The sequence below is a fragment of the Microcaecilia unicolor genome, chromosome 5 (genome assembly GCF_901765095.1).
Source record: "Microcaecilia unicolor chromosome 5, aMicUni1.1, whole genome shotgun sequence".
Classification (NCBI taxonomy): domain Eukaryota; kingdom Metazoa; phylum Chordata; class Amphibia; order Gymnophiona; family Siphonopidae; genus Microcaecilia; species Microcaecilia unicolor.
The window spans coordinates 191,725,078-191,750,837 of record NC_044035.1 but is presented as its reverse complement, the minus strand read 5'-3'; the positions used below and the strand labels follow the sequence as shown (position 1 = coordinate 191,750,837).

Below are 25,760 nucleotides of genomic sequence, written 5' to 3'. Positions count from 1 at the left end.
ATGTCCAAAAATTCAGCTTTATTGGGCGGAGTTGATTGATGTGTTTATCCAAGTGACAGGAGTGCGATATCCTCAAAAGCCGGAGGTCTGCTTGCTACATGTCCGCCCCCCAGAGGTACGTCTTTTAGACCATCGGCTCACTTCAATATGGTTGGTGGCGGGAAAAATTATATTGGCTGCACAGTGGAAAAGCTCAGTAGCACCGCCTGTGATAAAAGTAATATATAAGATGGACTATCTATATCAAATGTCTAAAATGACAGCTTTACGATCTGGACATGTAGCAAAGTTTAATAGGTTATGGGAACGATATCGATCATGGAGACTAAAATCTAACATAGACCTTGATGCCCCTAAGCTCATTGTTCCAAGACTTTGAATGCTTCTGGATGTCTGTCTACCGATCCTCAATGTTTTCTAATGGCTGATGGCAAGATGGGGGGGAGGGGGGAAATGAGGGAATATTCTATATGCTATCTTACACTGTTCAGTATTTAAGTTCGAGAGATGTTTAATACACTGTTGCTACATAATGACCTGATATCTGTACAATAGTTTCAATAAAAACGGGAAAATTTGAGAGGAATAATGGGGAGAGGGGAGGATATGGGGAAGGGGTTTAAAAATTAAAAACGTATGTTTGGCACTCTTTATCACAGAAAAGTGGATGGTTAAGCTTTGTAATCAGTCCTTTGGTTTTCATGTTTTTGCATGTCTAATGTTGTGCCAATAAACAGATTAAAAAAAAAAAAAAGAAAATAAAATAATACCATTTTATTGGACTAATACATTTAGCTTTCAGAGGCCAAAACCTCCGTCCTCAGGTCAATACAGTATAGTGCTGATACAGTATCCTATCCTGACCTGAGGAAGGTAAAATTATGTATAATCATACCTGATAATTTTCTTTCCATTAATCATAGCTGATCAATCCATAGACTGGTGGGTTGTGTCCATCTACCAGCAGGTGGAGATAGAGAGCAAACTTTTGCCTCCCTATATGTGGTCATGTGCTGCCGGAAACTCCTCAGTATGTCGATATCAAAGCTCCATCCGCAGGACTCAGCACTTAGAGAATTACACCCACGAAGGGACACTCTGCCCAGCTCACCACCGCCGAAACGGGGGAGGGGAATTAACCCAGCTCATCCCCACACAAGTGGGGGAGGGGAATCCGTCCAGCTCATCCCCGCGGAGCGGGGGAGGGACACCACACCCGCCGATGCGGGGGGATCTGGCTTATCCTGCAACCGCAACCGCGGGAGGAGCTGACTGACCCTAACACCGCCGAAGCGGGAGGGGTACAAAGCTGCCCTACAGCCGCACGAAGCGGGAGGGAGTGCCGGCAGAATTTAAGTCTCAATCCAGCCCCGTAAAACGGAGGGGAGAGGAATGCAGCAGCTCACTGTAACACAAACTCGTCTTAACTCTTGAAGAATCCAAGTGAAAAAAACTTGAACACGAAGTCTTTCTGAAGTAACTGAAGACTAAACTTGAACCTGAAATGCAACCAGAATAAAAACAGTACAGATATCTGGGAGGGGCTATGGATTGATCAGCTATGATTAATGGAAAGAAAATTATCAGGTATGATTATACATAATTTTACCTTCCATATCATCAAGCTGATCAATCCATAGACTGGTGGGATGTACCGAAGCAGTACTCACCCAGGGCGGGACATTGAAATCCATGACCTCAACACTGAAGCTCCAAACCGGGCCTCCGCCCGTGCAGCCACAGTCAAACGGTAATGCTTGGAGAATGTATGAGCCGAAGCCCAAGTTGCCGCCTTGCATATCTCTTCCAAGGAGACGGATCCGGCCTCTGCCATCGAGGCCGCCTGAGCTCTCGTGGAGTGAGCCTTCAGCTGGATAGGCGGCACCTTCCCCGCGGCCACATAAGCCGCTGCAATGGCTTCCTTGACCCATCTTGCCACTGTAGGCTTAGCAGCCTGCAGACCCTTACGAGGACCTGCAAACAGGACAAACAGATGATCCGATTTCCGGAAATCATTGGTCACTTCCAAGTATCTGATGATGACTCGTCTCACATCCAGATATTTAAGAGCAGAGTACTCCTCTGGGTAGTCCTCCCTACGAAAGGAAGGGAGACAGAGCTGCTGATTCACATGGAAGCGAGAAACAATCTTGGGCAGGAAGGAAGGCACTGTGCGGATAGTCACTCCTGCCTCAGTGAACTGCAGAAAAGGCTCTCGACATGAGAGCGCCTGGAGCTCGGAAACTCTTCTGGCTGAAGTGATAGCCACCAAAAAGACTGCTTTCAACGTCAGGTCTTTCAGAGATGCCCTTGACAAGGGTTCAAAAGGCGGCTTCTGCAATGCTCTTAGTACCAGGTTGAGATTCCACGCAGGCACCACTGAGTGCAGAGGAGGGCGCAGGTGACTAACTCCCTTGAGAAAGCGCACCACATCTGGCTGCGAAGCCAGGGAAGCACCCTTCAGGCGGCCCCTGAAGCAAGCCAGAGCCGCTACCTGGACTTTAAGGGAACTGAGCGACAGGCCTTTCTCCAGACCTTCTTGCAGGAACACCAACACTGAAGAAATTGGAGCAGTGAAGGGAGAAAGTGAGCCTGCTTCACACCACGCTGCAAAGATACGCCAAACCCTGGCGTAAGCAGTAGAAGTAGAGCGCTTCCTCGCTCTCAGCATAGTGGCGATGACCTTGTCTGAGAAGCCCTTCTTCCTCAGACGCTGCCGCTCAATAGCCAGGCCGTAAGATCAAAGGGGGAGGGATCCTCCATCACCACGGGACCCTGATGTAACAGGCCCTGCTCCACTGACAGCCGCAGAGGATCGTCGACTGAGAGCCTGATCAAGTCCGCATACCAGGGACGCCTGGGCCAATCCGGACCCACCAGGATTACCCTGCCGGGATGCTTTGCCACCCGGTCTAGCACCCTGCCCAACATGGGCCAGGGCGGGAACACATAGAGAAGCTCTTGTGTCGGCCACTGTTGGAGAAGAGCATCTACTCCCAGGGATCGAGGGTCCCGTCCTCTGCTGAAAAAGCGCGGCACTTGGCAATTGGCCGATGACGCCATCAGATCTAGGCTCGGCTGGCCCCAGCGCTTCGTGATGTCCAAGAACGCCTGAGCAGATAGCTGCCACTCTCCGGGCTCCAAGGTATGGCGACTGAGAAAGTCCGCCTTGACATTCATGACTCCGGCAATGTGGGCCGCTGAAAGCTGCTCCAGGTTCACTTCCGCCCACTGGCAAAGATTCATAGCCTCCTTGGCTAGAGGGGCGCTCTTGGTACCTCCCTGGCGGTTGACATAGGCCACAGCCGTGGCATTGTCCGACAGGACCCGTACAGGCTTCAACACCAGTACCGGGATGAACTCCAAAAGCGCCAACCGAATGGCTCTGAGTTCCAGGAGGTTGATAGACCACTTTGCCTCTGCAGGAGACCAGAGCCCCTGCGCTGTCCTTCCCAAGCAGTGGGCTCCCCAGCCCGACAACGAGGCGTCCGTCGTGACGACAATCCACTCTGGGGTCACCAGAGGCATTCCCGCAGACAACTTGTCTGTCTGCATCCACCAGCTCAGCGCCTTGCGCACTGCTGGGTCCAAGGGAAGGCGCACAGCATAATCCTCCGACATCGGAGTCCAGCGCTGCAGCAAAGAGTGTTGAAGCGGTCTCATATGAGCCCTGGCCCAGGGCACAACTTCCATCGTGGCCGTCATAGAGCCCAACAGCTGCACATAGTCCCAAGCCCGAAGGGGAGAGGCTACTAGGAACTGGTCCACCTGAGCCTGAAGTTTGACAATCCGATTGTCTGGCAGGAACACTCTGCCCACTTGGGTGTCGAATCGAACTCCCAGGTACTCCAGGGACTGAGTCGGGCGCAGCTGGCTTTTCTCCAAGTTGATGATCCATCCCAGGGAGCTCAAAGAGCAACTACCCGGTCCACAGCTTTGCCGCACTCTGCATAAGAGGGGGCTCGGCTCAACCAGTCGTCCAGATAAGGATGGACTTGTACCCCTTCCTTTCGTAGGAAGGCCGCGATGACCACCATTACTTTGGAAAAGGTCCGCGGAGCAGTAGCCAACCCGAAAGGGAGGGCTCTGAACTGGAAGTGTCGTCCCAGGACTGCAAAACGCAGAAAGCGTTGATGAGGCCAGATGGGAATATGCAGGTACGCTTCCTTGATGTCCAAGGATGCCAGGAACTCTCCTGCCTTCACTGCCGCTATAACAGAGCGGAGAGTCTCCATGCGAAAGTGCCGCACTTTCAAGGCCCAATTGACCCCTTTGAGGTCGAGGATAGGCCGGACAGAACCTCCTTTCTTTGGTACCACAAAGTAAATGGAGTAACGTCCCTTGCCAAGCTGACTTTCTGGCACCGGAACGACCGCGCCCAGGCGGATCAGATTGTCCAAGGTCTGCTGCACTGCCACAGCTTTGACCGGAGACTTGCAGGGAGAGAGTACAAACCCGTCTTTTAAGGGTCGGCAGAACTCTAGTTTGTAGCCGTCTCTGATGACTTCCAGCACCCACGCGTCTGAAGTTATTGTGGTCCACTCGCCCAGAAACGAGGACAGCCGTCCTCCAATCTGCACTGGGGCGTGGACCAAGACCCCGTCATTGGGTACGAGACCCTGGGGGAGGACCGGAGGGAGCACCTCCGGGACGGCAGTCTCTGCGAAAGGAATGCTGCTTGGGGGAGAAATTCCTCTTGAAGGAAGAGGGGGCAGAGGAACCCGACTTGCCCAGGCGGTACCGACGGGCTTCCTGCAACCGTCCTCTAGAGGTACCGGGACGAGTACTAGCCCGAGCCCTGACCTCTGGTAATTTCTTGCCCTTAGACGTGCCGAGATCGGTCACGATTTTGTCCAGCTCGACCCCAAAGAGCAGCTTGCCTTTAAAAGGCAACCTAGCCAGGCGGGATTTAGAGGCGTGGTCAGCAGACCAATGTTTCAGCCAAAGCCACCGCCGCGCAGAGATTGTCTGAGCCATGCCTTTCGCTGAGGCCCTCAAGACATCATACAGCAAGTCTGCCAAATAGGCTAAGCCCGATTCCAGGGCCGGCCAATCAGCCCTCAAGGAATGATCCGAGGGGGAAGCCCGCTGCACCATAGTCAGGCACGCCCTGGCCACATAGGAGCCGCAAACTGAGGCCTGCAAACTTAAAGCAGCCGCCTCAAAGGACGACCTTAAGGCCGCCTCCAATCTTCTGTCTTGGGCGTCCTTTAGGGCCGTGCCACCTTCCACCGGCAACGCCGTTTTCTTAGTCACCGCAGTGATTAAAGAATCCACGGTAGGCCACAGATAGGCCTCACGTTCACTCACAGCCAAAGGATAGAGGCGGGACATAGCCCTAGCCACTTTAAGGCTCGCTTCTGGGACATCCCATTGAGCCGAAATTAAGGTGTGCATGGCATCATGCACGTGGAAGGTTCTAGGCGGGCGCTTCGTCCCCAGCATAATGGCAGAGCCAACAGGGGCTGAGGGAGAGACGTCCTCCGGAGAGGAAATCTTCAAAGTGTCCATGGCCTGTAACAACAGGTTGGGCAAATCCTCTGGGCTAAAAAGCCGCGCTGCAGAGGGGTCATCCGCTCCATCCGAGCGGGGATCCGTCTCCACCAAGGAATCCGCAAAGGACCGTTGGGAGACCTCAGACACGCTGCCCTCATCTACATCGGAGGAGACAAATTCCTCCAAGGCCTGGGAATCAACCCGAGGGCGTTTACCTCTGGGAACCTCAACCTCTTTACCAGACGAGGGAGCAGGAGCAGCGTTGTGCATGAGGAAGGCCTGATGCAGCAGCAAAACAAACTCGGGGGAGAAACCCCCCAGACTGTGCACTTCCGCAGTCTGGGCAACAGCCCTAGACGCACCCTCAACCGGCGCTCGCAACAGCGGGGGAGAGACATGCTGCGCATCCAAATGGCGTCCGGCGCGAAACTCCGCGAAGGAGCCGCGCGGGAAGAACGGCTCTTAACTTTAGCCGCTTCTGTGCCGTCGCCCAAATTAAGGGCGTTCATGGCATAAATGTCTCCAACCTCAAGGGCGGCCCAAGAAGAAGCCGTCCGAGCCGCGTGGCCGGCCAAGATGGCGGAGGCGAGGAGCGGGAAAAACCGCCACGCCGGAGGAAGGACCGGGACATTCATCAGTCACGAAACTGTCACCCAACAAGGGCGAATCAGGCTTGAAGACCCCCGCATCCCCTCTAGAAGCGCTCAAGCGACCCGGGGAGCGACCCTTTGCGCCCTCGCCCTCCGACGCCATATGCCACGAGGAGAAGAATCGGGGAACCCCCTGCCCGCTATAAAAAGGTAAAAATTACCTGCTGTCCGCTCCGAGTTGTAACGACCTGGTGTCCCAGTGAGTAGCTGCAATAGACGCTTAAATAAACGTCGAAATAAACGCCTTTAAGGACGTTCAAAATTTTTTTTTTTTTTTTTAACGGAGCCAGCGGGAGGGGGGGAGAAAAGGAGGGACCTGGCACCACCAGGTTTGCACTTGCTCAAAAGAGCCCTCAACCCCAGGCACTCAACAAAACCTAAAAATTAGGCTTGGAGGCCTAGCCAGAGCTGCTGCTGCTGTGTGTGACCACCACCTGCTGAGATAGAGAACATACTGGGGAGTTTCCGGCAGCACATGACCACATATAGGGAGGCAAAAGTTTGCTCTCTATCTCCACCTGCTGGTAGATGGACACAACCCACCAGTCTATGGATTGATCAGCTTGATGATATGGAAGGGGGTTTTGTTCTCCAAAGGTTAGTGAAAATGTATTAAAATTAGTCCATGTTCTGTTTATAAACATTTATTAACACAGCTACAATATCCTAAAGCAAAAACATATATATTTTATTTACAGTTTGTTGTCTCTGGTTTCTGCTTTCCTCATCTTCTTTTCACTGTCTTCCTTCCATCCAGCATCTGTCTTCGCTCTCTCTCTCTCTGCCATCCAGTGTCTGCCCTCTCTGCCATCCCTTCCATCCACTGTCTGCCCTTTCTCTCAGCCCCTTCAATCCACCATTTGCCCTCCCTCTCCCATCCATCCAGGGTCTGCCCTCCCTCTCGCTGCCCCTTCTTTTCAGCAGGGCTGTGCCAACACGGTAAGCGCGGTAAGCGCTGCAGGGGGGCACCTGCCTTCAAGGGCACCGCGCTGTCGCGTTGCATTTTTTAAAAAAAACCTTACTCCTCCGCTCCCCTCCATCCCCGATTCCCCAGCGCTTTAAATTTACCTCGCTCCGCCTCCGACGTCTGCGAAGCGTCAGTGAAAGCGCTGCCTGTCTGACGTCTCTCCACCAGCCCAGCCTTCCCTGCACTCGTTCGTTCCCTGTGTCCCGCCCTCAAGGAAATGATGTCAGAAGAAGGCGGGACACAGAGGGAATGAACGAGCGAAGGGAAGGCTGGGCTGGTGGAGAGACGTCAGACAGGCAGCGCTTTCACTGACGCTGCACAGATGTCGGAGGGAGGTAAATTTAAAAGTCTGGGATGGGGGTGGGGCGTGCGCGCGCTTTTGCACGCGCGCCAACTGATAGTCTGCAGGGGGGCGCCAGAGACCCTAGGCACAGCCCTGCTTTTCGGCCCCAAGTTTCAGCCCCATTATCCCACCTGCCCCTCCTTTTCAGCCCCAGCCCTTTTCTCCCACCAGTCCGGAGCTTCAGACCCCAGCCACTTCTCCCTGTCCCCTTTTCAGTCCCCTGTCCCCAGTTTCAACCCCAGCACTGTTCCCCCACCAGTCCCGAGCTTCAGCCCCAGTCACTTCTCCCTGTCCCCTTTTCAGCCCCCAGTTCCAGTACTAGCCCCCTTATCCCACCTACCCTCCTTTTCAGTCCCCAGTTCCCTTCATCCACATGCCTTGCATTAGGGCCCCCCTTTTGAGCCCCAGACCCATTCTCCCACCTGCCCCAGGCATGGCCCCATTCTCCCACCTATCCCCTTCTCAGACCCCAGACCCAGTCCCCTTCTCCCATCTGAGCTCCTCCCCACCCAGACCCCGTCTCCTTCTGCCATCTGAGCCCCTCCTCTCCCCACTCCAACCCACCCAGACCCCTTCTCCTATCTGAGCCCCCCTCCCCGACCAAGTCCCCACTGCCTATCAACTCCATCGACGGTCAGACGACCCTCTTCTCCTGCCAACGGGCACCCAGCCTTAAAAAAGAAAAGCGGTGAAGTGCCTCACGTCTGCTGTGCTCTGCTGCAAAGCAAGCAAATCGACTCGACGCGTCGGCCCTTCAATCACTGTGTCCCACCCTCTGATGTAACTTCCTACTTCCGCGAGGGCGGGACACAGTGATTGACGGGCCGACGCGACGAGTCAATTTGCTTGCTTTACAGCAGAGCAGACGCAAGGCGCTTCCCCAGTTTTTTTTTTAAGGTTGGGTGCCGGGTGGCAGAAGAGGGTCGTCTAGCCGTCGATGGAGCTGGTAGGCAGGTGGGGACTGCGGTGCTAGCGGAGCACCCCCCCACCTGCTGACACCCGGGGCGGGGCGGACATTGGTTGGGCGGGCCTAGAGGGAAAGTGGGTGAGCCTGGGCCCATCCAGGCCCACCCGTGGCTACGCCCCTGCCCTGTAGCCTGTCCCTTTGTTCCCTTATTGCAGTCCAATCTCCTAGCAGTACTCCTTACAGTCTGTTTAGATAGCTTGATAGTAAAGCTTTTCCACAACTTCCTTCCAAACTTTATTATCCCTTTTTCCCCCTTTTTACACAGGTCTGGCAATAACCTCACCCATAAAGTTTTTACCTTTCTTTTAGAGGCTCAAGCTAGAGCAGAGACGTACATCAGCTCTACCTCCATCTTATCCCACTCCATAGCTTCTTCCGCCCCTGCCTCCTGCAGCTGTTTCTCATCACTTTGATCGGAACTCATTTCTCAATCATTCCCTTCCCCCTCTGCTTCCTGTGAGTCATGGGTTTTACCCTGCCCTGGTGGTTTCTGGGGACTTCAGTTCTCTCTCCTATATTGATTTCTTACTGAGCTCCTTTCCACCAGGGGGCGAACTTTCCTTCCAGTGGGAATCTGGGACTTGTGGTCCCTTTCCCTGGGAGGAAAACTCTCCTCCTGCTTCCTCCTCCACTTGTCTAATGTAGCACTTCTGCTACCCTGCTCACAGTACGTCTAGTAGCACCATAGAAATGATAAGTAGTAGTAGTAGGAAAATGTACTCCCCACAGCTGTGAAGGCTTGGCCCTAACCGGTTAAGTGCCACTGAAAATAAGCGACTAACCCCGAACATGCGATTTAACTGGCCAGGAGCTATTTCTAGCTGGTTAAATCGCTTTGAATGTAACCCAAACAATTATTTATTTGATTGATTGATTGATTGATTGATTGATACTTGTATCCCACATTATCTGAATACAATTATTCAGCTCTATGTGGCTTACATAAGTAATAAACAGTACAAGTTAATGTATAATACATGTTATAAAAACTGTAAAAGGAACATTCTTCAAAAGTAGTGGCGAGGAGAAAGATCTTGCTATAACCGATTTCAACATCTAGTGAAGGAATTTATTGAAAAGAAAAGCTTTCAAGAATTTGCAAAAGGTCAGAAGGGGCCCATTTTCTAAGCTGCGGTAGGCTCTACGTGCGTGCAGCATGTGCCAAAATGAGACTACCGTCAGGCCAGCGCACCCCCCTGGCGGTAATTTCAGATTTGGCATGCCCCATAACACCTGGGTGAAATATTTATTTATTTCTTCCCATGCGCGCCGTTTCCGGCAGTAATTGGCAGTTGGCATGCACCAACTGGTCACCGTGCATGTAGCACATGAGCCCTTACCACTAGATCAGTGAGTGGCATTAAGGGCTCAGGCCGGTTTTAGACATACGTTGGTTTCAGTTTTACCGCATGCCCTTTTCCTGTCACATTGCAAAAAAAATCTTTTTTGCAGATGAGGTAAAAACTGGCCCAGTGCATGCATAATACTGCTGCAGGTCACTTTTTACCGCAGCTTAGTAAAAGGGCCCCCAAATGAGAGAAATCTTGATTTACAGTGGATTTGTATTTGATAGTTTTGGAATTAGGGAAATGTAGAATGAGATAATCCCTTGCAGTTGAGTTTCGAGTTGGGAAATCTATCATGTCACACACATATATAATAACAACAATAACTTAGTAAGTAATTGGGATAATTTTAGCACAGGGCAAGTCAATTAATATTAAATATACACTTCATATTTCTCTTCTTTTCCTGGGTTAGGAAGATATAACTTGTGGGATCCAGACTCTTAGATTGTGAGCCCACTAGAGACAGAGAAAGTACCTGTATATATTATGTAAACCACTTTGGTTGTACCACAAATAGATGGTATATCAAATGCATTACACTTACCCTTCTTATTTCAGATACAGAGAAAATCAGAACCCCTAAAGTTAACTAGTTTCATCTTGACTCCAGAACTTAGAATGCCATTCATAGCAAATTTATAGGCACAATACAGTTAGCAAGAGTGGCCCTTGTACATGTGAAACTATGTTGGGCCTATTCTGCTGATTTCTGGGAACTAGACCCAGGATCTGGAGCACAGTCAAATCTGACTTAGCCTCCAGTGGCAACAAAGAGAGTCCAAAATCTCCCGCAAAAAAACACAAGAAAACAACAAAACAAGCGGAAGATATCCAGAAGGACCAGACTGAAGCCACAGATGTTGGAAACCAAAATAGATTATTTTGGTTTCCAACATCTGTGGCTTCAGTCTGGTCCTTCTGGATATCTTCCGCTTGTTTTGTTGTTTTCTTAACCTCCAGTGGTACAGAGGATGAAAACTCTGGCTCCTAGATTCTAGCAATCGGTCCTTTGGCTGTTAAGTCCCTGCCACTGACCCAGTAGTTGTATTAGCAGTGCTGTAGTATTTGATGACTGGTGAATGCCAAAAGCATTTCCCAGAGCAACATCTGAAGGAACAGGAATAGAGAAGACAAAGAATAAAGTATGAGACTTGTCTTATTAACAGGCTCAGTGCAGGGGCGTAGCTACTATTGACCAAGCCCGGAAAAATGCCCAGGCCTGCCCAATGGTAGGGGCTGACTGAAATTGGAGCTCCTTCCCCCCCCTCCTCCTGTGCCCTGGTCAAATGTCTCCTCTTCCCCCATGCACTCTCACTGGTCCAGCATCTGCCTACCTTCATTCCCTCTCTCCCCAGCCCCCTGGTCCTCCAGACGCTGGTAGGTCACAGCAGAGGCAGTGCTGAAGACTGCTCTCTGCCTGGCAGGGCCTTTCCTCTGCTGCATCCTGCCCACAGGAAGTTACATCAGAGGGGCAGGATGCGGCAAAGGAAAGGCCCCGATGGACAGAGAGCAGCCTTCAGCACTGCCTCTGCCATGACCTGCCAGTGTTTGGAGAACCAGGGTGAATGGAGGTACACAGACTGCACCAGAGTGGGGGAGACACTGGACCCAGGCGCATGATGGGAAGTGAGAGAGCCTGGTTCAAATGAGAAGGGGAAGTGAGGGAGAGAGAGAGACGCTGGACCTGGGGCAGGGTGGATGGGCTGAGAGAAGAGAGACCTGGAGCAATAGGGAGGGGAAAGAGATGGAGAGAGATGCTGAACCTGGGGCGGGGGGGGGGGGGGGCTGAGGGAATAGAGAGAGACTTGGAGCAAAGGGGAGAGGGAGAGGGGGGCAGGTGCTGGGCTGGGGGGGAGCAGAGGGAAGATAAAGAGAAGCAGACTGGACGGGGAAATAGGGAGAGGAAAGAGATGGCAAGAGATGCTGGACCTGGAGTGGGGTGGGAGGCTGAGGAAAGAGAGGGAGCAAAGGGGAGGGGGAAGAAGGGGCAGATGCTAGGCTGGGGGGGAGCAGAGGGAAGATAAGGAGAGGCAGAGACTAGACTTGGGGAAATAGGGAGGAGAAATAGATGGAAAGAGATGCTGGACCTGGTGGGAGGCTGAGGTAAGAGAGAGAGAGACTTGGAGCAAAGGGGAGGAGGAAGAGTTCACGACCAAGCCACCACCTCCTCTTCACCCTTTAACCCTCTCCCTCAACCAACCTACCCAGGCCTCTTTCTCCTCCTTTCCTGAGATCACCGAGGATGAAACTTCCCGCCTTCTTTCCTCCTCGAAATGCACCACCTGTTCCTCTGATCCCATCCCCACCAACCTACTCAACACCATCTCCCATACTGTCACCCCTTCCATCTGTCGCATCCTTAACCTCTCTCTCTCCACTGCAACTGTCCCTGACACCTTCAAGCACGCCGTACCTTCCTCTCCAAAATACTTCAGCGCGCCGTTCACAGCCGCTGCCTTGATTTTCTCTCCTCTCATGCCATCCTCAATCTACTTCAATCCGGTTTTCGCCCTCTGCACGCGACAGAAACGGCACTCTCTAAAGTCTGCAATGACCTGCTCCTGGCCAAATCCAGAGGTCACTACTCCATCCTCATCCTCCTCGATCTTTCCGCCGCGTTTGACACTGTCAATCATGATTTACTTCTTGCCACGATGTCCTCTTTTGGGTTCCAAGGCTCTGTCCTCTCCTGGTTCTCCTCTTATCTCTCCCACCGCACCTTCAGGGTACACTTCCATGGATCTTCCTCCACTCCCATCCCACTATCTGTTGGAGTTCCCCAGGAATCTGTCCTTGGACCCCTTCTTTTCTCAATCTACACCTCTTCCCTGGGCTCGCTGATCTCGTCTCATGGTTTTTAGTATCATCTTTATGCTGATGACACCCAGCTATACCTCTCCACACCTGACATCACCGCGGAGACCCAGGCCAAGGTATCGGCCTTCCGACATTGCGGCATGGATGTCCAACCGTCACCTTAAACTGAACATGTACAAGACCGAGCTCCTTGTCTTTCCTCCTAAACCCACTTCTCCTCTTCCTCCACTCTCTATCTCAGTTGATAACACCCTCATCCTCCCCGTCCCATCTGCCCGCAACCTCGGAGTCATCTTCGACTCCTCCCTCTCCTTCTCTGCGCATATCCAACAGACAGCCAAGACCTGTCGCTTCTTCCTCTTCAACATCAGCAAAATTCGCCCTTTCCTCTCTGAGCACACCACCAGAACTCTCGTCCACGCTCTCATTACCTCACGCCTTGATTACTGCAACTTACTCTTCACCGGCCTCCCACTCAGCCATCTATCCCCCCTTCAATCCATTCAGAACGCTGCCGCACGTCTTATATTCCGCCAGAACCGATATACTCATATCACCCCTCTCCTCAAATCACTTCATTGGTTTCCGATCAGATATCGCATACAATTCAAGCTCCTCCTCCTTACCTACAAATGCACTCAGTCTGCGGCTCCTCGCTACCTCTCCACCCTCATCTCCCCCTATGTTCCCGCCCGTAACCTCCGCTCACAGGACAAAGCCCTTCTCTCAGTACCCTTCTCCACCACTGCCAACTCCAGGCTCCGCTCATTCTGCCATGCCTCACCCTATGCCTGGAACAATCTTCCTTTACCCATACGCCATGCCCCCTCCCTACCCATCTTCAAATCTCTGCTTAAAACTCACCTCTTCAATGCTGCCTTCGACGCCTAACCGCTTGAGAAATATAGAATGCCCCAATCTATCCACCCTATCAGATTAACTGTTCACTCGTCCTCTAGATTGTACACTTGTCTTTAGATTGTTCTCTTGTCTTTTAGATTGTAAGCTCTTTGAGCAGGGACCGTCCTTCTATGTTTAAATTGTACAGCGCTGCGTAACCCTAGTAGCGCTTTAGAAATGTTAGTAGTTAGTTAGGAAGAGAAGGGGCAAATGCTGGGCTGGGGGGGGGGGGAGCAGAGGGAAGATAAAGAGAGTCAGAGACTGGACTGGGGGAGAGATACTGACCCAATTGGAGGGAGGGGCAGAGAGAGAAAGAGAGCGAGAGATGTCAGACTACAGAAGGTGAGAAGGTAGGTAGGTAGGTGGTAGGGGGGGTCAAGGGGGCACAGGAGAAAAGGAAAAGAGAGGAAAGGCGAAATGGGACTTGACATACTGCCTTTCTGATGTTTTTGCAATGACACTCAAAGTGGTTTACATATATTCAGGTACTTATTTTGTACCAGGGGCAATGGAGGGTTAAGTGGCTTGCCCAGAGTCACAAGGAGCTGCAGTGGGAATCGAACCCAGTTCCCCAGGATCAGAGTCCGCTGCACTAACCGCTAGGCTACTCCTCCAGACATGAGGAGGAACAGGGACACAAAAGAGATGCTGGCACCAAAGGGAGTATAGGGACAGGGACACAGAAGGGGGACATTGGACAGGATGATAAAGACACACAAGAAAGATGGATGGTGCAGTTGCCTAGCTACAGGTAGGCCTGGGTGGGCACAGACCCACCCATTCTTGGCTCAGGCCCACTCAGCAGCGGCAACACACTGCTCTCTCCCATCTTTCCTCTGCAACGTCCCAGCTTCTACCCTCCTGTCTCTGAACCCTGTCCCTCCCTGGTGTACCTTAGAGGCATCCCCAGCATCTGCAGTGATTCATTTTTTATGCTGCACTGTCCTCGCACGCTTCCATCTGCCACATCCTGCCCTCGCTGACATCATTACCTGTTTCCTGTCTGGTGGGACGCGTCAGATGGGAGCCTGCGGGGCCGGCGCAAGCAGGAAAAATGAATTGCTGTCGGGGACACCTGTAAGATACACCAGGAAAGGATGGGGTTCAGAGACAGAAGGGCATGGAGGACAGAGGGGAGTGATGTTGGATGCTGGGTAAAGAGAAAAACCTGTAATTATTTTTATATCTCTGGGAAGATGGGGGGAAGCGTGGAAGGGCCCCATCCAAATTAACTCTAGGCCCATTCAAAATACTGGGTCTGGCTATGCCAGTGGGATGACGGACCTAGAGAAGGGGGGGGTTGGGGTCAAAAGGACAGGAAACTAGAGAGAGTTAAGAAAAAAGCAAAAGAGAGACACTAGGACCAAAGCAACGCTCAGACAACAAAGGCAGAAAAAATGTATTTTTTTCTGAATGTATTCATTATAATATGTCAGCCTTAGGAAATGTGCATTCCCCCCCACCCCCCCTCAACTAGCTTGGGAGCGATGGTGTTATAAGGTGTGTGGGGAGGGGAGAATCTCAATTTTTCCACCCAGAGCCCATTCAATCCTAGCTATGCCACTGGCTCAGTTTAACATTTTCAAGAAGGATTGGCATTGGGGAAAATTAGTAATTAACCTCTGATGGCAGAGGATTCTGGGCACAGGTGGGGTAATTCTATAAAGAAGATGCCAGAAATGTATGTAAATGATCTGAATTTGGTGTATAATGCCAATATTTCAGCTATGATGGTGTGTAGTTTGCAGGTGTGCATTTACATGGGCGTAGTTTGAAGGGGCACACATTTATATATGTAGATTATATAATACTATAACTATTGGCAGTCTTTTGTGATTTAGGAGCAGTCATTTACACCATCTCTACAGTTCATTTAAGTGCTCACACCTAAATATATATGCATATATATGATTTCTTATGATGCTATTCTATAAAGAAAAGTATGTGTGTACTTTTCTTTACAGAATAGACTACAAATAGGCATGTTATAGGTAACTAAATTTAGGTGCCCTTTTATAGAACTGCCCTCAGGATATTTGACTAGTTATCAACATTGGTTATTTAACTGATTATCAAGCACCTGTTTTTCTCAAAAGCTAAAAGGCTTTTGTTCATGGTTATTGAGAAGTCAGTTAATTTCTCCCACATTGTTTGGAACCTACTATGTGACTCCAAACAGTGATGACAGGGTCTATGTATCAACTGTTGGTGTCCTGCATTACATAGTGTGGTAATACTCACTTTTTCCCACCACCTTTCTGTAGAAGAATTCTTCTTGATTCTGCTGAGCTCTGCAAACCAGTTCTGTACCAAGAAAGCTTTGAGAATCATTCACAGCCACCCAGCTAGTGACTGTCACTGTGCCATTAGCATTTTCCATCTTGCTGCTCTTACTGGGTCTCTTTTCCATTTTGGGCCAAGAAAGTATGGCAGCTGGCCAGCCAGTGGCAATACAGGTGGCATTCAGTTGGCCATCAGATATGGTATACTGCAGAGATCCCAAAAGCTGCTCTGAGACAGAACAAAAAACAGTTCAAGAATGACTGGCAAGGCAAAGACTAATGACATAAAACTGTGATTTGTCCAACCCCTGTGCATGCCATACAGAAGGTACAGGTTTTATTCCCATGTCCAGAGATGAGGACACTAAGGAGACAGTTTTCACACAACTGAACTGAGGAGAGGCCTAACCATTGCAGAGTGATGACAGTTGTCAGAAAAGGTAGTGGTTCACGCTTACCAGATCCTAGAGGGCATCATGGTCAGTGGCCCCTGGCCACTGACACCCACTGCAATGGTGGAATGGTGGAAACATTCTATTGATAGTTGTGAATGAAGGCTTGTGGTGCTATAACCCAACAGATGCTGGTTGTTTATGGGTTGGAAGCCCAAAGGAGTAGGAGGAAATTGGAAGGCAAACACTATTCTTCCCCCTATCCATTAACAAATTATTTCTACTGAATCATACAGCAAAAAGATGGCATCAATTTCTAAAGCACCAGCTCAGAAAATATACTTAGGAAGAAGGGCTGAGTCAGCAATCACTTGCATACTTGTAACAATAACCAGGATGTCATATGCATGTATGCAAGAGTAATCAAAGAAAGTATTCTTCCTCCATGACTGGTTGTCTACTCCTATACTCATACATCAAAAACTGTGGTGGCCAAACCACACACCTAAGCCAATTATCAGGGTGCTGATCCACAACCTTGTGCCCATACTATTGTGCCTATTAGTTAGCCAATGCCATTCATTAGGAAATGATAGCAAATAAGATGGAATCTATGTGGTAAGAAGTAAGCATAAACCACAGCGAATAACTAAGGTGCAGCAAAATAAGAAAACAATAATTATGTGGCTTTATCCTCGTTCATCCAAGCAAACCCACAACCCATCCCACTTTGCAATTAAATTTTCCAGAGGCATGCACATGGCCAACTCTGAGATAGATAATAATCTGACAGTATAAGCCTAGCACCTAAAGTGATTGAAACTTACAAAACTGAGAAAAGAAACACACTATTATTACTATTATTTGCTATCTACTGTTGGGTAAACTAAAGCAAAGAATAAGTTGACTTGTCAACAGATACAGGAATCAATTATAGTGCCAAGGTTTGACTCAAAGTTTAATATACTGATACCTATATTAAACCTTCTCTAGTAAGACGTAGCTTTGAGATATAAACAGAGAGATTAATCTGTCATGATAAAATGGGAAGATACCTGGCAACAGTTACTTCTAAAGTTAAAAAAAAAAAACTAAGCAAGCTAACAAGGGTCTGCCAGAAGAATAGAACTGAAATACATTTCAACAAAATTGCCTGCATTTGGGACAAAAATTAAAACAATCCTAGCATCATGTCCGCATGTCAAAAAATCATATACATAAAAATGGTTCCTCCATTTACTCTAAAAGGCAAAAACAATGTCATGGGAAATTAAAAAGGGGACATCCTTTAATGTGATAGGAGTATGTTTTCAGTAACTTAAATCTGTACTCAAGTACTACTCAAAATCTGATCACTCAGACAAAAAGGAAATCTGGACTTCTGATTATAAATCTATGGTTTATGAATTATACTCAGTGTTGTATATGATAGACCCTTAAAAGTATTAATCATATGTCCTTTTCTTAATAGATCTTACTCTTTCTGGTTTTCTTTCACCTGTAACAGGCAGCACAAATAATCCCTATGAATAGCCTTCAAAATTGTGGTCTTCAAACGTCCCATTGTTTTTATAGGGTTTGAACATGGGAAATGGGGCATCCAGGTTGGGACATTCTGATCGTCCCAGTGTTGTACAAAGACTCTGCCAAAAGTAGAGTCTTTTGTAAACCACTTATAAGTACGATAGACATATATTTTCCAGCATGTATAGCAAGAGCATCAATTTTGCTCAATGTACAGATAGAAATATACGTAGAAAAAAAACAGCAGATTGAGTCAACATCTGAAGTGTCAATTTCACAATCGCTAAGTACCAGTGGTGGCACCTACATATATAGTGGTCTGATTCTAAAAGGCTAATGGGTCAATATTTAACCTGCAATTGGTGTCTAAATAATTCATGGACATTCAATGTCGCTATCCAGATTATAACCAGCACTGAATTCCAAGCAGTGTAGTGACCACTGGCATTATATGGATAGTGGCAATATTCTACCTACTATCCGGATAATAGAACAGTTTTCTCACTGTCCTAAAATTATCAGATAGTTATCCGGCTAGCATTCTCAATATTGACACTCTGCAGATAACTTGCTGCTGTACCTACGTATTGCCCTGGCATCATCTGGACACTATCATGGAAGTCTATAAGGATATTTGGCAGAAGCATCCGGACAGTGTCCCTAAATATCCACTGATAGCAATGGCTAAGGCATTAATCTGAATAATACCTGCTGTTATCCTGATAAATGCTTTGAATATCAGGTCATATACATTTAAGTGGTGCCAATTAACTAGCATGGCAAAATTAAGAAATGGGAGATTAAGGAAAATTAATTTATCATTTAAAGCCCTGGCCGAAATGAGCAGTTTTATAAGACCTATGCATGCCTCAGAGCTGCTGCAAAAGCTGACAGGGTAACATGGTAGAAAATATTTATGTATTCCTGTTGTAAAATGGGAAATAGACATATAAAAGTTTGGCCCACCCAAGCTATGCCTAAAACACAGCTCCTGAAATCTCTGCATCCTATCACCTACACATGTAAATAGTGACTTCCTGAAATTGCATTTACACATGTACCAATCTATACAAGTATGTTGAAACAATTTTTATTGAACCAGTAGAAAAAGACAATATTACTAGCAAAAACACATGAGTTCAATTATAGAACAGAGCATAAACAAACTTCCTCTCCAACCCCAACAATCAAAGAAGTAGCAGAATCTGGAGCGCCTGGACTCTTATACCACTCCAAAAGGTCACTGAGCAAGATAACAACCCATAATCCTATCCCCAATCCCAAATTATAAAGAGAACAAGTGTAGGGAACAGCTGAAAAGTTGGAACATTCAGCCAACAAATGAAATTATATCCTCAGTTGCCTAGATTGAAGGCTAGGACTGAAATGTACCTACCAACCCTAAAAATAATTTAAAACAAAACCTTACAGACTTTGTTCATCCAATAAATCCAAGGCATGCGCTGCGCAGTGACCCCCCTCTCCCTGAAAGACATGTAAATAAGACAAAACAAGGAAGCATGGAGAAATATTAAAATGTATTAAGAACTAAACTCCAGGATCTAGGAGACAAAGATTGGAGATATACATCCCAAGTGTCCAGAAAGAGTTTTTCCATTTAAAAGAGTACCTTGCATACCTCTGTTCAAGCAGCATCAAAGCATGAAAACGATTCTTCTAGAGCCAAAAAGACGGGGCTTCATCATTGATCCACACTCCCAAAATAATTTGTTTACCCAATATCCCTGCTTTTCAGAGCAAAAGACTATAAAAACTATTAATACAAAAAGCTTCATATTTATACAGGAACAAGCCCGCTGGTGATACCGAGATACAGTAGCCAAACAGTGTCTCCATATAGTGCAATATGGCCTTCCAGAAAAGCTTTACTTTCACACAGTTCCAAAAAGCACGAAAAAAGGAGTTAACACTCTGATGACATTTTCGACGAATAGGTATATCCACACCCCCTGTTTTAAATACAGTAGAAAGCCAATTATCCGAACGCCAATTATCTGGATGTCCAATTGTCTGGACCATTTTGGCCAGAATGGGAACATGTCCACCCGCATCACCCTCTGTCTCATTTCCCTCACCTGTGGCCCATTATCTGCCCCCCCCCCCCTTGTAAGTCTACCATGTAGACTTACCATGTACAGTACCTTCCCAGCCAATCATCCTTGTGGTCCATGCACTCTACTGCAGGAAATGATGTAAACAAGAGTAGGGACAGCAGCAGAGAAAAGCCCTGCCTTTAGCTTTCTGGCCCTTTCCTTTTCCTCCTGACTCACATGCAGCAGAGAAAAGCCTTGCCCTTTCAGCTTGCGGAGACGCAGCAGAGAAAAGTCTTGCCCTTTCAGCTTGTGGGGATGCGGCACAGAAAAGCCTTGCTCTCTCAGCTTGCAGGGACGCAGCAGAAAAAAGCCTTTCCCTTTCAGAGGGACGTGGCAGCGTTAAAAATGGCTTCAATGCAAAAAAAGACATGTTTTGTCATTAAAAGACAAAATTGACATCGTGGAGAAATTAAGAAAGGGAGAGTCAGGGAAAGATTTGGCAGAAGAATATGGTGTAGGAACATTAACAATATCTGGCATAAAAAGACAAAGCAATGTTATTGTATACTATGTCTCAGTTCTTGAAAAAGAGGAAGGGATTTGTTCCAGAAAACCATGAAAAGGTCACCTATTGAACAGGTAGATAAAGCTCTATATCTTTGGTTCTTTCAAAAAAGATCATTGGGCTATCCAATTTCTGGGCCTTATCAAGAACTATGACCCTGATTGTATTTATAATGCAGATGAAACAAGTCTGAATTGGAAATTGCTCCCTAGTAACATAGTAGATGACGGCAGAAAAAGACCTGCACGGTCCATCCAGCCTGCCCAACAAGATAACTCATATTTGCTGCTTTTTGTGTATAACCTACTTTGATTTGTACCTGTGCTCTTCAGGGCACAGACCGTATAAGTCTGCCCAGCACTATCCCCGCCTCCCAACCACCAGCCCCTCCTCCCAACCACCGGCTCTGGCACAGACCGTATAAGTCTGCCCAGCACTAAGTAAATTACAAGAAGCAATCTGCTCCTGGATTCAAGTCACCGAAAGAATGTGTCACACTGTTGATTGGGGGAAATGCAACCAGTAGTCATGCATTGGAGTTATTGCTGATTGCTAAATCTAAAAATCCATGTGCATTCAAAAACATGCATAACCTTCCACTGTTATACAGAAGCCAAAAATAAAAAAAGCCTGGATGAGTTGCAAGATTTTCCTTGACTGGTACAACACTTGCTTCATATTGGAGATGAAAAGATTTCAGCTTTGTATACGAAAAGATGAAAATGTCATTTTATTGTTGGACAATGCACCATCACATCCTACAGCAGAAAGCCTAGAGTGAAAGGAAGATATATTCAAAGTGCTTTTTTGTCACCAAATGTGACATCTGTAATGCAGCCAATGGATCAAGGAGTTATTGTTCCATTGAAAAGACTTCACAGGAAACAACTTCTACAAAAACTTATTTTGGTTGACGTGGAGGGGCATAATCGAACGCAAACGCCTATCTCCATGGGCGTTTATCTCCGAGAACGGGTCCGTGAAGGGGTAGGCTGAACCGTATTTTTGAAAAAATGGACGTTTTTGAGCTAGGCGTTTGGTTTTTTTTAGCGATAATGGAAACGAAAAACGCCCAGCTCAAAAACGTCCTAATCCGAGCCATTTGGTCATGGGAGGGGCCATGATTCATAGTACACTCGCCAGGACACCAACTGGGCACCCTAGAGGTCAGTGCGGTGGACTTCAGACAACGCTCCCACATGCATAGCTCCCTTACCACGGGTGCTGAGCACCCAACCCCCCTCCCCCAAAACCCACTACCCACAAATGTACAACACTACCATAGCTCTTAGGGGTGAAGGGGGCACCTACATGTGGGTACAGTGGGTATTGGAGGCCTCCCATTTACCAGCACAATTGTTACAGGTAGGGGGGGATGGACCTGGGTCCACCTGGCTGAAGTGCACTGCGGTACCCACTAAAAGTGCTCCAGGGACCTGCATACATGCAGGACTCTAGGACTTGTTGCTGCTGTATAACATTGGCACACCAGTTGACACCTGAAGACTAATCTCTCCGAAAACATCCTTTATTGGAATAAGCACGTTTACTCACAGTTAACTGCAGAGGTTGTGCCCCACTGGCAATGAGTCTCCCTGGTACTAAGATTACCAGTAGGTCAGAGCTGGCAGAATGCTGTACAATGCCCTCTTTCAGCCACATTCAAGGTAAGAACTAAGTTGTCTAACGTGGCTATCACAGGAAAGGGAACTAAAACTGGCTTACAAAAATGGCCACTACCGCATGGACTACAACAGGAAACACAACAGGGCACACTCTGACCCAGTAGGCAGGGGGAAAAGCACAATGGGAGAAAAGCCTACCAACTACCAACATCGTGAGACTGTAACACAAGCTAATGAAATCACGGAGCCCAGTACCCTACACCCACCACAATGCAATGCTGATGTGACCCTGTAGTGCACACGAGAGCCACATCTGACCCAGGGAAAGGCTGTGAGAGGATAGAACACATTCTGCTGTCATGGAGGTGGGTACGGCATTTGAGGCTGGCATACAGTCTGGGAAAAAAGTTTTTAAAGTGGGTTTTTTTTTGGTGGGAGGGGGTTAGTGACCACTGGGGGAGTCCGGGGACGTCATCCCCCATTCCCTCCAGTGGTCATCTGGGCAGTTGGGGCACTTTTTGGGACTTGTTCGTGAAAAAAAGGGTCCAAAAAAGTGACCCAAAATTGTGGTAAAAACGCCTTTTTTTTCGATTATCAACTACAGACGCCCATCTCTCCTCTGCTGATAACCACGCCCCAGTCCCGCCTCCGACACGCCCCATCAACTTTATTCGTTTCCGCGACGGAGTGCAGTTGGAAACGCCCAAAATCGGCTTTCGATTATACCGATTTGGGCGCCTTTGCGAGAAAAACGCCCATCTCCCGATTTGGGTCGAAATATAGGCGTTTTTCTCTTTCGATTATAAGCTGGATAGAAAACAAATGTGGCATGATCCAATTCATAAGAGAATTGAACATAAAAGATTGTTCTTACTTGGTTGCTGACACTTAGAATCAAGTTAAAAACCAAAACCTGAAAAATGCGTAGAACATAATTCTAAACAAATCAGAAAGACACGAAGAGGGAAAAGAAAAAGATGATGTCCTTAGAAACATTGCAGAAGATCTTCTACAGGTTCCTGGTTGCTCTGATTGTGATGTTGAGATTGTCAGTGAATGGATATGCAGTGACGGGAAAATTAGGTTCTTACCTTGGTAATTTTCTTTCCTTTAATCACAGCAGATGAATCCATTAACTGATGGGTTGTATCCACCTACCAGCAGGTGGAGATAGAGAACACTGAAAAGACACAGTGACCCTGGACGGCTAGCTCCTTCTGCCTTCAGTATATGAAACTTCCAAAGCAGAGTGAATAAGAAAGGTAAAACAACGTAAACTTTCCTCACAGTGAACAAATGCCCCAGAAGCGGAGCAATAACCAAACAAAGGAGGGACAATCTCAACCTCCTGCCATAGAACAGCATGTAGAAACTCTGAGAACTGGTCTTCAACTCCTCCCGATGAGATACAATATCTGCATGAAAGATCTGAACAAAAAACAAACCTGACAGGGAGGGATCATGGATTCATCTGCTGTGATTAAAGGAAAGAAAATTACCAAGGTAAGAACCTAATTTTCCCTTCCTTGTCATCAGCAGCAGATGAATCCATTAACTGATGGGATGTACAAAAGCACTACCTACATAGGGTGGGAACAGGCAACTCTGCGAGCAAGCACCTGCGCTCCAAAATGCGAGTCCTGCTTCGTTGCAACATCCAGCTGTAATGCAGGGGCGTAGCCACGGGTGGACCTGGGTGAGCCTGGGCCCACCCACTTTGGGCTCAGGCCCACCCAACAACGGTGCACCTCAGACAACCAAACCGCGACTTCAGCTTTCCCTCCTCCCAGCCACCTGTCAGCGCGCCGCAGGTTTTGTTCCCTTCCTGCTCCCTCCCCTGTCATCCCCATCCTGCAGCGGTGTTAGCTCCTGCGGTTTTTGTTCTTTCCCACCTACCAGCCACCTGCCGGCGTGCCGCAGGCCCTCCCTCCCCTTCCATCCCTGCCGTCCAGCTCTGAATGTCTGAAGTGGCGCCAGGGTCGTCCGCACGCTGCTACGAGTGCTTCCTCTGCGCTGGCCCCACCTCTTCAGAAAGAGTATCGGAGAAGGTGAGGCCGGCCGGAAGGAAGCAGTTGTGTAGCGGCAGTGTGTGGCTGTGCTGCAGACGTGCACAGCTAGACCGCGGCAGGGAGGGAAAGAGGGTGGGCCTGCGGCGCGCCAGCGGGTGGCTGGGAGGTGGGAGAGAACAAAAACCGCAGCGGGTGGCTGGCGGGGGCGGGGGAGAGGGGAAAAAGGTGCAGCATGTCAGCGGGGGGGGGGGGGGAACCTACAGCATGCTGGCAGGTGGTTTGAGGGGTCAGAGAGAGAGGGAAAGACAGGAGCACTGTTGGGATGAGGGAGTGAGGCAGGGTAGTGCTAGGTGGGGTGAAGGAATAATTGTTCGATGTGGGGGGAGGTATGGAGAGATGCTGCAAGGGGAAAGAGAGGGAGAATTGTTGGATATGGGTGGGGTGGGATGGGATGGGGAGAGGGAGGGAAAGGCTGCATAGGAGTGGTAAAAGACCAGAGAGAAAAAAAAGTGTTGGACATGGAAGTGGAAGGAAAGGAGGGAGAGATGAGAGGGGAAATGTTGAACATGGCATTGAGGTGAGGTGAGGGGAAGGAAGGATGGAGAGATGCTGTGTGGCGGGGGGGGGGGGGTGAGATGTTAGACCAGGGTCTCAAGGCAGGGAGAGGGAGAAAAGTTGGACATGAAGGTGGAGGAGAGGAGAGGAAGAGGGAAGATGGATCCAGGGAGAGAAGATGGGCAATGGGTGGTAGGGAAGAGAAAGGGAAAAATTCTGAACAATGGGGGAGGGGAGAGAGATGGGACAGGAAGATGCTGGTGGTGGGAGGTAAAAGGGATAGGGAGATATCAGGCTAGAGGGTGAGGAAGGGAGAAAGAGGGAACAGATGCTGGGCTGGAAGGGTGGAGGGAGGGAGACACTGGGAATGGTGGAAAGCATGGGGGAGAGGCCTAAAGAGTGGAAATGGCAAGGAAATAAATGAGAGAACAGTGATTACAGGGGTAGAAATATGGTAATGGTGCATAGATTGAAGATGGAAAGGAATGATAGGCTGGGAAGGAGATAGATGGGGAATGGGAGAGGTAGTGGGTGAAAGGAAATGGAAATGTGATAGATATCTTAAAAGTAAAAAGAAGGAGGAGGAAGTGACGTCACGGGACCGAATGGCCGCCTAAACCCGGAGCTCCGTTCTTCCCTCCTGCTTTAAAGCTCCACTTATCATAAGGAAGCCTCTCATAGAGCCCGCAAGAACTGCAAACTGTTGCTGACTCGTCTAAGCCAAAGAAGATGAGTAAAAAAAGCGGCGCATTGCATCGAGAGAGCGAGCGGTTGTCGGCGAAGCAGATGGATCGCGGCCTAACGCGACCCGCCTCCCCCAAAGTACGCAGAACCTCGGAATCCGGCCACAATCCGGCCCGTGAAGAACGCCACGAACCCGCCCCCAATCTGGACCTGGCGCAAGAAGTGACCAAAAGCTTGGAGGCGCTCAGGGCTGAAATCGTGGCGTCCAAGGAAGAAATACTGGAGCACGTGGACGCCCTGAGTGTTGACCTAAGAGAGCTTGGGGGCAGGGTAGAAGTGCTGGAGGAGTGCGTGGACGAGATGGGGGAGAGATGCGAAGAAGCTGAAAGGTGCATGAAAAAAATGTCAGAACAGACAGAAGACCTGCAGTTTAAGTTGGACGACCTTGAAAACCGGGGGAGACGTCAAAACCTCCGGTTTCGGGGAGTCCAGGAGAATGCTGACAATGAAGACGTCCCGACGGTTGTGCGTGCTATATGTGCGCAGCTGTTGGGCCCAGAATTTGATACTAGCCAGATTGC

At 48.8% G+C, this 25,760-nt stretch overlaps 1 protein-coding gene across 2 annotated transcripts in view; it reads right to left on the bottom strand.

Annotated features, from left to right (window-relative positions):
• CD200 (CD200 molecule) overlaps positions 1–25,760 on the bottom strand; it is a 376,933-nt gene that overhangs the window by 149,458 nt on the left and 201,715 nt on the right. For both annotated transcript variants that reach the window (XM_030203676.1, XM_030203677.1), the window contains exon 4: positions 15,731–16,000. In XM_030203676.1, coding sequence (XP_030059536.1) covers positions 15,731–16,000 — 270 coding nt within the window. The remainder of the gene's footprint in view (positions 1–15,730; positions 16,001–25,760) is intronic.